Source organism: Nomascus leucogenys, chromosome 4 (genome assembly GCF_006542625.1).
Source record: "Nomascus leucogenys isolate Asia chromosome 4, Asia_NLE_v1, whole genome shotgun sequence".
NCBI classification, from domain to species: Eukaryota; Metazoa; Chordata; class Mammalia; order Primates; family Hylobatidae; genus Nomascus; species Nomascus leucogenys.
In genome coordinates, this window is record NC_044384.1 from 20,645,538 (window position 1) to 20,658,823 (window position 13,286).

Genomic DNA, 13,286 nt, shown 5'->3' on the forward strand with positions numbered 1-13,286 from the left:
CTCTGTGACCAAAGTTCTGCTTATTATAAGGACACCAGTCATATTGGATTAGAGTCTCCATCCCCAGTGACCTCGTTGGACTTCATCACCTCTATAAAGACCCTGGCTCCAAATAAAGCCACATTCTGAGGCAATGGGAGTTAGGACTTCAACAGATCTTTTGGGGGAGGGGATACAATTCAGTGCAAAACAGGGACTATAGTGAAGAATAGGTGATATTTGAAAGGCCCTATAATGACAGACCCATGAAGTATGCATGCTAGTGGGTCATACCACCGAGGTTCTAGGATAAAGTTACAAGTCTGCAAAGACGTCATAATAACACATAAACAATTCTGTCGTGGGAAAGTGCATACTGCATATTGTAATTTTACAGAGAAAAGTGAAGAGCATAACCCAAATGAGCTTCATAACCCAAATTACATTAAATTCATGACATTTAATCATTTCCTGTGATCACTGATATAGACAAATGCAGGTTAAACCAGAAAGAAATCCAGTTTTTGTTTTGTTTTTTATGTTTGTTTTTTTTGTTTTGCTAAAATGGTACAACAGAAGTTTATTATTGTGCTACTAAAAATCTATAGAACTCTTTTACATCATAAGCACTAAGAACTCTTTCACATATTAAATACAAAGAATGTGTATATATTAAACTTTCACAAATTGAGATTCACACCCCTTCTCAGGAACGCAAGCATTCATTGCATAGATAAGGCCACCTCGTCTTTGCTCGTCATTACCAACAAGGCCCATCCATTCTTTTGTGTTTTAACCACAACATTCATGGCCCAGCAGGCACTGCTTCAGTTCCTGACATGGTTTCTCAATGAACAGCATCAGGGCCAGCCCAGTGACGAAGGTCAGCACACAGTGTCCAGAGAAAAGATAGAACTGGAGAGAAAGTGGGCAGGGTGAACACAGTTTTACTCTGGGATTCCTATTGTGTTCAGATCTAAAGTGTACTATCCTAGCTCTATGAAACGTATCTGTAGGACAATCAGTGCTACATATTAAAAATAAAATAAATAAAATAAAAGATATTATCCTGTGCTGAAGCCCTCCCTCTTTCTCCCACAAATAAAGCAAAGAACAATGAAGTTCTTAAAAAAAAAAAAAAAGGCTTCCACAAAAGCAAATAGGTTGCCTTGTTACTCAAGAAGAGAACAAGCTATGGTACCATAACATACCGTAACAGAACTAGGAGCTGCGTGCTGACTCACCATGTTCGTGTCAGTGTAGTGAATAAGTGTTTCCTCAAGGCGATTGTAAAGGATGATCAGAATCGGATGCACCAAGTAGCAAGCATAACTGATGCTGGACAGGAAACTCCAGATGTCCCAAGAAAGCACACGGTTCACCAGACCTGGAGGGAACAAGCACTGATGCATGAAGCCACAGCCTGTCTCTGGGCCGGTGAAGATGCCCCATCATCCCATCGATGCTCCCGGTGCACTCTGCGCCTAAGTCTGTGAACTTTTCCTAAGAAAGTCTTTATGCGTTATCATTGTAAGACAATGCACCAAACCAAAACCACCTTTCTGTTGCAAGAATTATGATAACACAAGAGAGATACATGGTTTCAGCCCCTGAGCATAAAACATTCCATGTATAAAACAAGGTATAAATTCCTCATACTCACCTGGGTTCTGGATCAAGATGCAGCCACAGGGAGGCCTTGGGATAAGGCATTTAACATTGCCAGGCCTCAAACTCTTCATCTGTCAGTGAGAGGCTTGCATTTGATCACACTTTAGGTGCCTTTCAGGACAAATATTCTGTAACTTGGTGTATATTCTAGAACTGTGTTGTCCCAGACAATAGCCCCTAGCCACTTGTGGCTATTTAACTTAATTAAAATTAAATGCAATGAAAACTTCCTTTCTGAGTAGGACTTATTGCTATCTCTAGTGAGTTGCATGGTGATCTTTCAAAAGATATGTCCACCCAGAACCTCAGAATGTAACCTTATTTGGAATAAGGGTCTTTGCAGATGTCATTAAGAGAAAGAACTAGAGTTGAGATCATCCTGGATTAGGGTGGACCCTAAACCCAGTGACAAATGTCCTTATAAGAGACAGAAAAGGAGACACAAATGCAGAGGAGAGACACAAAGAAGAGAACCATGTGATGACGAAGACAGAGACTGGAGTGAAGAGTCCATGAGCCAAGGAATGCCAAGGCTTGCCAGCAGCTACCAGAGGCTAGGAGAGGGGATGGGACAGATTCTCCCTCAGAAAATCCAGAGGGAACCAACTCTGCTGACACTTCGATTTTGAACTGCTAGCCTCCAGAACTGTGAGAGAAAAAATTTCTGTTGTTTTAAGCCACAGAAATAAAGTATAACTTCTGTTTCTCCTTTGCACAAGCCTCATTTAAAGTGCTCAGTAGTGCATCACAATTTGCTCAGGATAAATCTTTGGAGTTATCCCAGACTCCTTTCATTCCAGACTCCATAGAGTGCTTCCAAAAATGTGTCTCAGATCAGACCATTGCTCCTCACCTCCGTGGCTAACACCCTCGTGAACCTTCCATCACCTCCTGCGTGGGCCTCCATGGTAGCTTCCCAGTGGATCTGTTGGTCTCTGCTCTTGTTCTTGCCACCCTATAGTCCCCATACCACATCCAGAGTAATCTTTTAAAATCATATATCAGGGAGAAATGGGGAAGGGGGAGATATTGATCAAAGAGTACAAAGTTTCAGTTAAACTGATGGAGTAAGTTTTAGTGATCTATTGCACTGCATAGTGACCACAGTTAATAATAACGTACTGGATATTTTTCAATGGCTAAAAGGAAAGATTCTTAACATTCTCACCACAAAAAAGAGATAACTTGGTGAAGTGGTGCATATGTTAATTAACATGATTTCATCTTTCTACTATGTATACATATACCAAAACATCACATTGTACCCCAAAAATACATACAGTTATTATTTGTAAATTTGAAAATAAATTTTACAAATCCACAAATCAAATCATGGGCTATGATCTGAATGTTTACATTCTCCCAAAATTCATATGTTGAGATCCTAATCCCCAAGGTGATAGTGTTAAGAGGTGGAGTCTTTGGAGAGGCAATTAGTCCACAAGGGCTGGGCCTTCAGGAATGGGATTAGTGCTCTTATGAAAGCGACCCCAGAGAGACAGCTCTACCCTTCTACCATGTGAGGACACATCTAGAAAGTTCCATCTAAGAACCAGAAAGCAGGCCTTCAACAAACACTAAATCTGCTGGTGCCTTGATCTTAGACCTCCCAGCTCCAGAACTGTGAGATATAAATTTCTGTTGTTTTTAAGCCACCTCATTTATGGGATTTTTGTTATAGCAGCTGAAATGGACTAAGACTTCATGCGACATGGCATTTAAAATAAAATCCAAACTCTTCCTATGGCCTTGAAAGCTCTGCCTAACCTGGGTCCTACCTTCCTCTCTGAGTTCCCTTCCCACCTCTCTCTCCCCCTTGACCCTTGGTTCCTATCTCACTGGTCATTTTGCTCTTCCTCCAAGCCACTAAGCCCGTTCCAGTCTAGAGACCTCTGCCTTCACATTCCATCTGCCCAGAATGCTTTCATACAACATCTTTGCAAATGTACCCCTAGTCCAGTTAGTTACCCACTAATCCCTGCTTTATCTTTATTCACTGTATTTAAACTTCCCCCGACCCCATTGTAGTCTCTCACAAGGGAGGGATTTTTCTTGTCTATTGCTGTATCCCCAGATTCTACAACAGTACCTCGCATAGAATAAGCATTCAAGAAGTATTTTATGTAATTAAGTGAATAAACACAGATGGACTTACAGACAAAAGACGCTTTTCCCCCAAGTGAAGGCTATAAAAGGTAAACCACAATTTCACTGTAGAACAAAACAAAGTAATTGTAGAAAAATGAAGTCAGCAAAGAACCCATGCTCACACAGATAAGCCAAACACAAAAGAACGCGCCCTAAAGCAAACAATACCGTGTTCATATTATGAGCCACAAGTGATTCCAGCAACTATTCATCATATCATATTAATGTTGCTAATACAGATTTTATTGGTTGTATAGTTTTATGATTACTTCATACATTTGCTTTGGCTTTCTGAATGCACACCCTATAAACATAAAATTTTGTATCTAGGTTTATGTTTGTTCATGTTTAGGCAAAATTGAAACAAAAATAAGAGCATATAGTCAGGGTAACTTGAATCTATGTTCCCAGGAAAAAAAATGTATTGAAAAAATCTGAATAAAAATAATTTGGGCCGGCTGGGTGCGGTGGCTCACGCCTGTAATCCCAGCACTTTGGGAGGCTGAGGCGGGCAGATCATGAGGTCAGGAGATCGAGACCATCCTGACTAACACAGTGAAACCTCGTCTCTACTAAAAATACAAAAACTAGCCGGGCTTGGTGGCGGGTACCTGCAGTCCCAGCTACTCGGGAGGCTGAGGCAGGAGAATGGCGTGAACCCAGAAGGAGGAGCTTGCAGTGAGCCGAGATGGCGCCACTGCACTCCAGCCTGGGAGATGGGGCAAGACTCTGTCTCAAAAAATAATAATAATAATAATTTGGGCCAACACCAAGAATCCAAAAGAATTCTTATTTCTTTAGAATAGGCCCACATATACTTAAGTTTGAGGAGGAAAACTGTAGGTGACAGACCACTACTGAAGGGCTTTAACTGAAGGAGTAATGTGGTCAGATGACTCTGGCAGCTCAATAGAAGACAACTTTGAGCATAACAAGACCAGCATGGTCTACATTGCTACCAAGCAAAGACGGTTAAAGATTCATTGAATCATCAAGATCCCTTCTAGTCCTGAAAGTCTCAACTAAACATTTATTCTTATTCAAACTTCTTATTTTTTTTCTAAAGATCATCGGCTAGACACTTTTTTTTTTTTTTTGAGACAGGGTCTCACTCTGTTGCCCAGGCTAGAGTGCAGTGGCATGATCCTGGCTTATTGCAACATCTGCTTCCCAGGTTCAAGCAATTCTCCTGCCTCAGCATCCCAAGGAGCTGAGATTACAAATGTGCACCACCATGCCCAGCTAATTTTTGTATTTGTAGTAGAGACAGGGTTTTGCCTTGTTGCCCAGGCTGGTCTTGAAATCCCGGGCTCAAGCCATCCACCTGCCTCGGCCTCTCGAAGTGCTGAGATTACAGGTGTGAGCCAGGTAGACACATATTTTCCAAAAATGTATTTAAGCTATCAGCTCCTACATTCACCTACTAATCAATCTTGATATCTTATAGATAGTTTTGGAGATACAAATCTAGGACATCAGGTGCCCCTACAGTTATGGATTGGCTAATGACAACACACCTTTGAATGATAAATTGCTCAAGAATAAGTAAACTGGCTTGCTCATCACCTGGGTGACGAGATAGCACCCTTACTCAGACTAATGATGGAGAGCGTTTACTTGTTCCACTGTAATAATAATGCTGCAGGCTGGGTGTGGTGGCTCACACCTGTAATCCCAGCACTTTGGGAGGCTGAGGTGGGTAGATCACGAGGTCAGGAGTTCCAGACCAGCCTGGCCAACATGGCAAAACCCCACCTCTACTAAAAATAAAAAAATTAGCTGGGCGTGGTGACAGGCGCCTGTAATCCCAGCTAATCAGGAGGCTGAGGCAGGAGAATCACTTGAACCCGGGAGGCAGAGGTTGCTGTGAGCCGAGATCGTGCCATTACACTCCAGCCTGGGTGACAAGAGCAAGAGTCTGTCTCAAAATAATAATAATAATAATAATAATAATGCAAATTTGTTTAATCTTCTAACTTAACCTAAGTCATTCCTCTCTAATATCATTTCTGTTAGCCAGTTATTTTTGATAAACAGCAGCACCTCTCACAGTAGAGAGGAATACTGTGATGTTTGCAACATTATAAATGGCCTGTGCCAGGCCACAGGGAGTAGTTGTTTATGAGGCTCTATGACAGCTCAGGGACATGGTCATGGGGTGAAGCAGCAGGGTTGTGGTAACATATCCCAGAGTTTCCCATAAACGCAAATACATCCAGTCAGAGAGAACACAGTCCGTTTCCTCTTTAGTATCACTTTTCCATATAAGGGAAAGCTTTTAGAATTAAAATATGAAAGATCATTAAGGCTCATTTTAAAATTAAAACATTAAAGAGCATCGTTATATTAAAATACTTATAAAATTTAGGAAGCATTTTAATTAACATCTGGGAGAAGTGCTATCACTTAGGAACAAAGAGCACTGGCTTTGGACTTCGTGCTGGGACCTGGGTTCATTTCCTAGTTCAGCCACTCACCAGCTGTGGGACTTTGGGTCGCTTTCTCTCTAGACATGGTTGTTCTCATTGCTAATTATAGGTCTTCCTCCCAGGGGTGTGGTCAGTGCTACCGGGGATCTGGGTGATGTTTCCCACAGGGTCTAGTATACGGCATGTGCTTGATCAGCTGGAATTGTTTATCATACCATTGTTTTTCTCTTTAAATCACTATTTCCCACCACCTTTGCTGAGGCTGACTGGCGTGGGTTTACAGGCTAAGTTGAAACTCCTCCTGATGGGTTATTTCCCCAGAGTATGAAGCGGGCATGCTTCCCTCCAGATCCACTGCTCCTGTGTCAGGACTTTGGGTCGCTTGAGGCCAGAATCTCTTCTGGGAGCTTCCTGCCAGCCTTGTCCTGTTGTTTGCTGACATCCCAAGCACACAGTTCCTACCTCTCGCCAAATAGAGAGGACAGGGAGAAAAGCATCAGGTGACTTGGATACACCTTTCTAACCTGGAGAAGATTCTATTCCATTGAAGCCTTTTATCTGCTTGGCTCTCTGCACGTTGAAAGCCAACTCAGTTATCACAGGGGATCCTGGCAAGCATTTAATCTACACCTTCAGATGGGAAAACCAAGGCTCAAGGTGCTGTGACTGGAAGTCTTGCTCCCAAGCACTGATTTTTTTTTTCTCATGACATTACTCTGCCTGAATTCCCTTTCCACCTTCTAAACTAGGTGCATTGGAGAGGCTGCATCTTTTTCTTTCAGAACCTGCACTTGTGCATAAATCCATGTAAAAATCTTATACACAAATCCTTTGTCTTTTCCAAGGATAGAGAGAAATTGATATTTTTGAATCAATATCAGTCATTCATCAACCACTCCAGAAAACAGAAATCGCTCTGGTACCCTCCTTGTGTGTTCAATCTGTCACCTTTAAAGGAACAGGGTGTGAACCCAACAGCAAAGCCCGGAGCCGCTTCCATACCCCCATATCCTCCGTGGCACGCAAAGAGGACCCAGCCCACGGCCGCCGCCCACAGGGTCCGGTGGAGGGCTTGGTAGAGAGCTGCAGCTACTACAGAGGAAGCAGAGGAGTCATCCACCATGTATGCCAGAGTGGCCACCGCAAATAGGGTGACCAGGGAGCAGCTCCACCCCAGCAGGACCTGCATCTGCGGGGAGAGGAGAGGCGGGGCCCAGCCCTTTTTAGCCATTGTAAAATTCCCTCCTCCTACACAAACTTATTTTTTGGTGTTATTACTGTGACTTAGGTCTTTATTCGCAAACCTCAGTCAGCACAGATTTGACTAAAATGGAAGGTTGTAATTTAAAAGGGGTGGCCAGGACATCTTTGTGGTGACAGAGAGTTCTGTACCTTGACTGTGGGGGTGGTTGCACAAATTTGCACATGGGACAAAATTACCCAGAACCATGCAGATGTGCGCAAATGAGTATGTGTAGAGTTGGTGGATCTGAGGTCTATTGTGCCAATGTGGTTTTCTGGCTGTGGTCGGGTTCCATAGTTATGTCACACGTTGCCTGTTGGAGAGCCGGAGCACACAGTACCTCTCTGTACTAGTTTCGCAACTTTTGGGGCATCTATAATCATTTCAAAATGAAAGTGAAAAGAAAATCTATAAGTAATGTTCTAACCCACTCCTAATCTCCCATTTTGTCCCTTAACCAAATTAAGGCTCCTTGATGGCTTCTGCCTTCACCGTAAACATGAGGGCCTCCAGCACACAGCCCCAGCCTGGGCAGCGGCCTAGTCAAGTGGACGGAATGGGAGGATGAGAAGCCTTCAGCTCAAAGAATAGCCCCATGAGTTAAATCCTAACACCTGACTCGGTTCAAGATCTTGACCTTGCGTCATCTGAGTTGACCTTTTTAGACCCAGACCTGTCTTCCAAAGAGCTCTCTTGCTTCTCCGTGCTGTACTCAAGCTGCTGTGATGATGTCTACACTGCACTGAACCAACATCGGATCAGTCCACCGTCTTGTCTCTGAAACGTGCTTAGGTCTCAGGTTCCTGGTTGCGGGAGAGGAAGGGTACGTACCCAGCGGCACTCCACTCTTTTAGCCTGGGATCTCCCTCACCTCTCTGCTACTTCCCTGGCCCAAATGGGCCTGCAGTCTCTCAAAATGCATCTTGGATATCATGTTCTCTTTCTGTCCTTATCTGCTTATCTTTATTATGGTACATCCTGCCTTATCTCACTCCTGGCAGCTTCCTCTAGCTTAGACCCTGTGTCTTTATTTTCTAGCTTCTAAAGCTTTGAGTTTGGTATACCCAACTGTTCGCATTTCTCCAGGTTAACTTGGCTTGTGTTCCAGCTCCGGGCTTCCTGGTCCTGACCCTGGCCCTTGAAGTCATTCCCAAATGCTCCCTCTTCAAGTTAAGTTTTGCCCTTTGCTGACACGCATTTTCTCCCTGGGCCCCCATGTAACCTGGACTATGCTGAAGCCTCTCTTTAATGGCACTCTGTTATAATCTACAACTGAATTGTGCATTTCCAGGAAAATATCATAACTGCAACCTATAGAAAAAGTCACATAGCTTCTGTATATTCATTCCTTTCGGTAAAATCTTATCTCCTCTTCCTCCCATGGGCAGCACAAGGTTTTCCAAGGACCAGGGCCTCTTCTCTGGAACATCTAGGTGAGGTACCCACAAAGCCTAGGCAAACAAAGGTAGGACCTGGCAGAGGGGTTTGGGGCAGGAGTTGTATCCTAATTTCTGGCCCTTCCTCCATTGAGAAGAAAATTCTCTTTCATTCATTCGTGTGTTGAGTACCTTCAGTGAGTCAGGATCTCAGAACCAGATGCTGGCGATTCAGAGGTGAGACAAGTAGTGAACTCCAGGAGCTCACAGTCTATGGGGTGAATAAATGCTTTATCATGTGGTACAAACCAGGGCCCAAGGATACACAGTGAACAGAGGAACCCAAAAGAAGGACACAGCCTGGCCTGGAGGGATAAGGAAAGACTTCCCAGAGGTGAAAACTCTAGGTGAGCCTTCTAGGCAAAACAGGAGTTAAGTCAGATGAAAGGGAGAGGGGAGTAGAGGGGAGGGGGTAGAGGCAGATTCCAGACAGAGAAGGAAGCCTGAGCAACTGCACAGATGCCAGGAGCAGCTTGTGTGTGTCAGTGGCGGCAGTCAAGGACACTGTGAGCAGGTTGGTATCACTGACGTGCAAAGTGCAAGGCAGAGAGTGGTGAGATAGATGATGCTAGAGAGACAGGCAGATTGATGTCATGGGGACTCTGAAGGCCTTGTTGAACAGATCAAGCCTTATGATGGATGTAAAACGAAGTCATTGAAAGATTTTGCACTGTTCAAGGGCACAGCCAAGGTGGTGTCTTAAATAGATCACCCCAAGAGTAGATTTGAGATCAGTAAGACTAGAGGCAAGGAAACAAGTGACAACATCCAGGCAAGAGATGAGAAGAGCTTTAAGGTCAGTTCAAAAGGCTGAGAGAGGATGGCAGGAGAAACCATCGGCAGGGCGTGGGGGATGATTGGCTAAGAGCAGTGGTCAGTGAGGAGGAGGCATCCAAGATGAACCGGGGTTTCCAGCTTGAGTAACGAGATTGGATGGTGAACTAGAATGATTGCCCACAAAGGAGCCAGAGAAGAAAATGAGTGCTTGGGGTACATCTGGAAAAGCAAAGTAACAGCTTCTTCCCCTCTAGACACCTCATGTCCTGATTCCCAGACACAACCATCAAATCTGACCAAGAATCTTGTATATAGAAACCATTGAGCATGTGCTGTTAAAAATCCAACCCAACACAGTATCCTCTTCCAGAAGAAAGTCTTGCCATTGTAATTTCACTAGGTATGTTTTCTCACATTGGTGGTTTCTTTGGGTCAGTACCAAGGCTCCTACAGATGGGACCACACTGGGTTCCAAATCTGGAGGATCATAAGGAGAGGTCAGTGAAGAAAGCAGAGAATCAAGCTCTGGCAGGAAGATAAAGGTCTTATCTTTTTAAAAAACAACAAAAAAAATGAAGACGGGGGTCTCATCATGTTGCCTGAGCTGGTCCTGAACTGGACTCAAGGGATCCTCCTGCCTCAGCCTCCCAAAGTGCTGGGATTACAGGTGTTAACCACTGCACCTGGCCAATTCCTTCTGATTCTTTAGCACGGAGAGACATCAATAACACTCTACAGCACAATACAGTACCTAGCAGGCTGACTCCTTCATCCACAGCTTTGGAAGAGCCTGGCCAGGTGGGCCACAGAGTCCCAGCCAGACCCATGCCCATAGAGTGAGGCACGGGAAATCATACCTTGGTTCTGAGAATGTTTTCCTGGTGGCTTCGGTGCATGAAATGGCCCAAATCGGCAGTAGGGCTTTGTGTAGTACTCCACGAAATACAATACAGTCGCCTCTTCACTGAAAAATACAAGGAAATAAGGCAGAATGTTATGTTTGATCTGGACATGGCAAAGGGAATCCAAATCCCTGAGATGTCCATTGGAATAATCAGCAAGCCCAAAGGTACATTTAGGGCACACTTGTTCCTTAGTCATGGTGTGCAAACAGTGATCTCATGGCCCTGCCTCAGCCAAAGTTGGCTTGCTTAGGTTTCAAATTCCCTCAGGCCCCTCCACCCAAGATCCCAAGGAAATATGATATGTGTGTTCATTTTAAATAGCTCTGTCTGGTGGCCAATATGTCAGAATGCTCTAAAAATGTAGCACCCAGATGTGAACCCAAGGGTCTCAAGGACAGAGACTGTCCTGAGAGAGAAGTGATGAGAGGTCCAGGCCAGGCCATTAAAAGGATACCAAAAACTATTCTTTGAAGCTGTGTTTTTCAAGGTTTCGTCCCTTAACATCAACAGCTGCATCAGGCCAGGCATGGTGGCTCACACACGTAATCCCAGCACTTTGGGAAGCCGAGGCAAGAGGATCACTGAGCCCAAGAGTTTGAGACCAATCTGGGCAACATAGGGAGACCCCATCTCTACAAAAAAAAATAATTAGCCAGGCCTGGTGGCACATGCCTACAGTCCCAGCTTCTCAGGAGGCTGAAGCAGGAGGTTCGCTTGAGCTCAGGAGGTTGAGGGTGCAGTGAGCCGTGATCATGCCACTGTGCTCCAGCCTGGGTGACAGAGCCAGACTCTGTTGCAATAGAATAAAAAACACAAACAAAAACAAAAACACCTGCATCACCTGAGAACTTATTAGGAACCCAGACTCATGGGCCCCACCCAGACCTACTGGCGGTGGGCTCAACCATCTGTGTTAAGAAGCCCTCCAGGTGACCCTGATACCCCCTCAAGGCTGAGAAGCATTGCCTAAACAGTGCCCTTCACGGGGGACATCCAGGTTATACCCAAGCCCATGGAATCATCTCTGCACATGGACTCATGGACTAGAAATTTTAAAACTCTCCTGAGCTTCCCAAATGCAGACTGAGAACCCCTGCTTTAAATTTATCACCGTTAAAATTATCACCGTTCCCCACTGAAGCTAGACGCACTCTCAGCCCCTAGCTGCCCACGCAGCGACCACTGGAGGAAGGGAAGGTGTTTGAGGACTAGACGTACGGTTCTTCAACTGTGGCTGCACATAAGAATTTATTCTGCAAATTAGAATTTGTGAGCACCCTGGGAGTGCTTACAAAAGTCAGCTGCCTGGGCCCCATGCCCAGAGATTCTGATTCAATTGCTCAGAGGTGGGTGGGGCTGGAAGCATCAGTAGATTTAGAAGCTCCCAAGTGACTCTAATATGTGGCCAGGGTTGAAAACCGCTGGGCTGGACATGAGTGAGCCTCCTCCTCAATCACTTCGCCATGCCATGATATGGGAAGGGCATGATAGTCTCCTGGTCAGGAGGCTTGGGATGTCGTCACCAATTCATTCATTTATTCTCACATGCCACCCACTCACAGATTCACATGGAACACTCACATGCCAGGAACGGTTCTGGCCATTTTATTTTGGAAGATCGGCAAAGGCTGCTCTGAGGAGGTGACATTTGCACAGACACCTGAAAGATGTGAAGGAGAAAGCCCTGCCAAGATCTTAGATTTTAACAGAAGAGTAATTCAGTAATTCACTTAGCAAGTGCTAAGGCCCCGGGTTGGGGAGGGTGGGGAAGGGGGTTCGGGGAGCATGCTTGGTGCGTTGAGATGAGTTGGTGTGGCTGGTCCAGTGTCAGCAGGTAGGAGGGTGACCAATGAGGCCACTGGAGGAATTCGAGCAGATAACTGACATGATCTGATTTTCATTTGTGTCACTGCATTGAGAAAGATTAGCAGGTAATCATACCAATTTTTCCTGTGTAATTGTCATACGTGCCTCATTGGGGAGGGGAAATAGCACTGTGGATTGGCTTCTATGTTCAAATCACACCTGTGCCACCTACTAGTTGTGTGACCTTGAAGAGGTAGGTTCAGTTTCTCCATCCAACAGAGCCACCAAGCAGCAATTGGCTGCTGGAGGAGAAACCTAGTAGAGCCACATGGGGGCGCTCCTTTCCTCTGAGAAGCGTTTCAATGGGCAACGTGAGTTCAGAGAGGACCTACCAGTGCAGGTTGAAAGGTTCAGAAGTTTGGAAGCAAGAAGGCAATCAGCTTTCCCATGCAGACCAAAAGTTTCATACCCACTTTTTCCATGAACCAAAGGGCACAGGGTGAACAGCCTGGCATTCAGCAGCCCTCCCCGGGAAGTCCTGGCCAGAGAGGGGCAGGCTGGGGAACCGTGTTACCTGGCTTCTGATGGAGCCACGACAGGAAGTTTATATGCCAATGTGATCAGAGCAGTGGCTGTGAAAGATGCCCAGAACAGCATGGCCCCAAGGAGGATGAGGATTTGTGTACTCCTGCAAAGAAGAGAGGACACGGAGAGGAATGCCCTTCAGTTTCTTGCCCCACACATGCGCTTCCTATGGCACGAAAGGCTGGAAATCCTGACCATCAGAGGAACCTCCTGCTGGCCCTGCTTTTGAGAGGCTGATGAGGGGCAGGGAGAGCTGGGCTGTGGCTGGAGGACCCGAGGCAGCCTTGGTCTTGACCATCCATTAGTT

General features: G+C 45.2%; 1 protein-coding gene across 1 annotated transcript in view; it reads right to left on the minus strand.

Annotated features, from left to right (window-relative positions):
- Positions 1–771: 771 nt before the first annotated feature.
- Positions 772–13,286, minus strand: part of LOC100595838 (O-acyltransferase like protein) — a 58,036-nt gene continuing 45,521 nt past the window's right edge. The window contains 6 exon segments of the mRNA XM_030810024.1: positions 772–894; positions 1,224–1,366; positions 7,230–7,416; positions 10,541–10,583; positions 10,585–10,647; positions 12,969–13,082. Of these exon segments, the coding sequence (XP_030665884.1) occupies positions 772–894; positions 1,224–1,366; positions 7,230–7,416; positions 10,541–10,583; positions 10,585–10,647; positions 12,969–13,082 (673 nt within the window).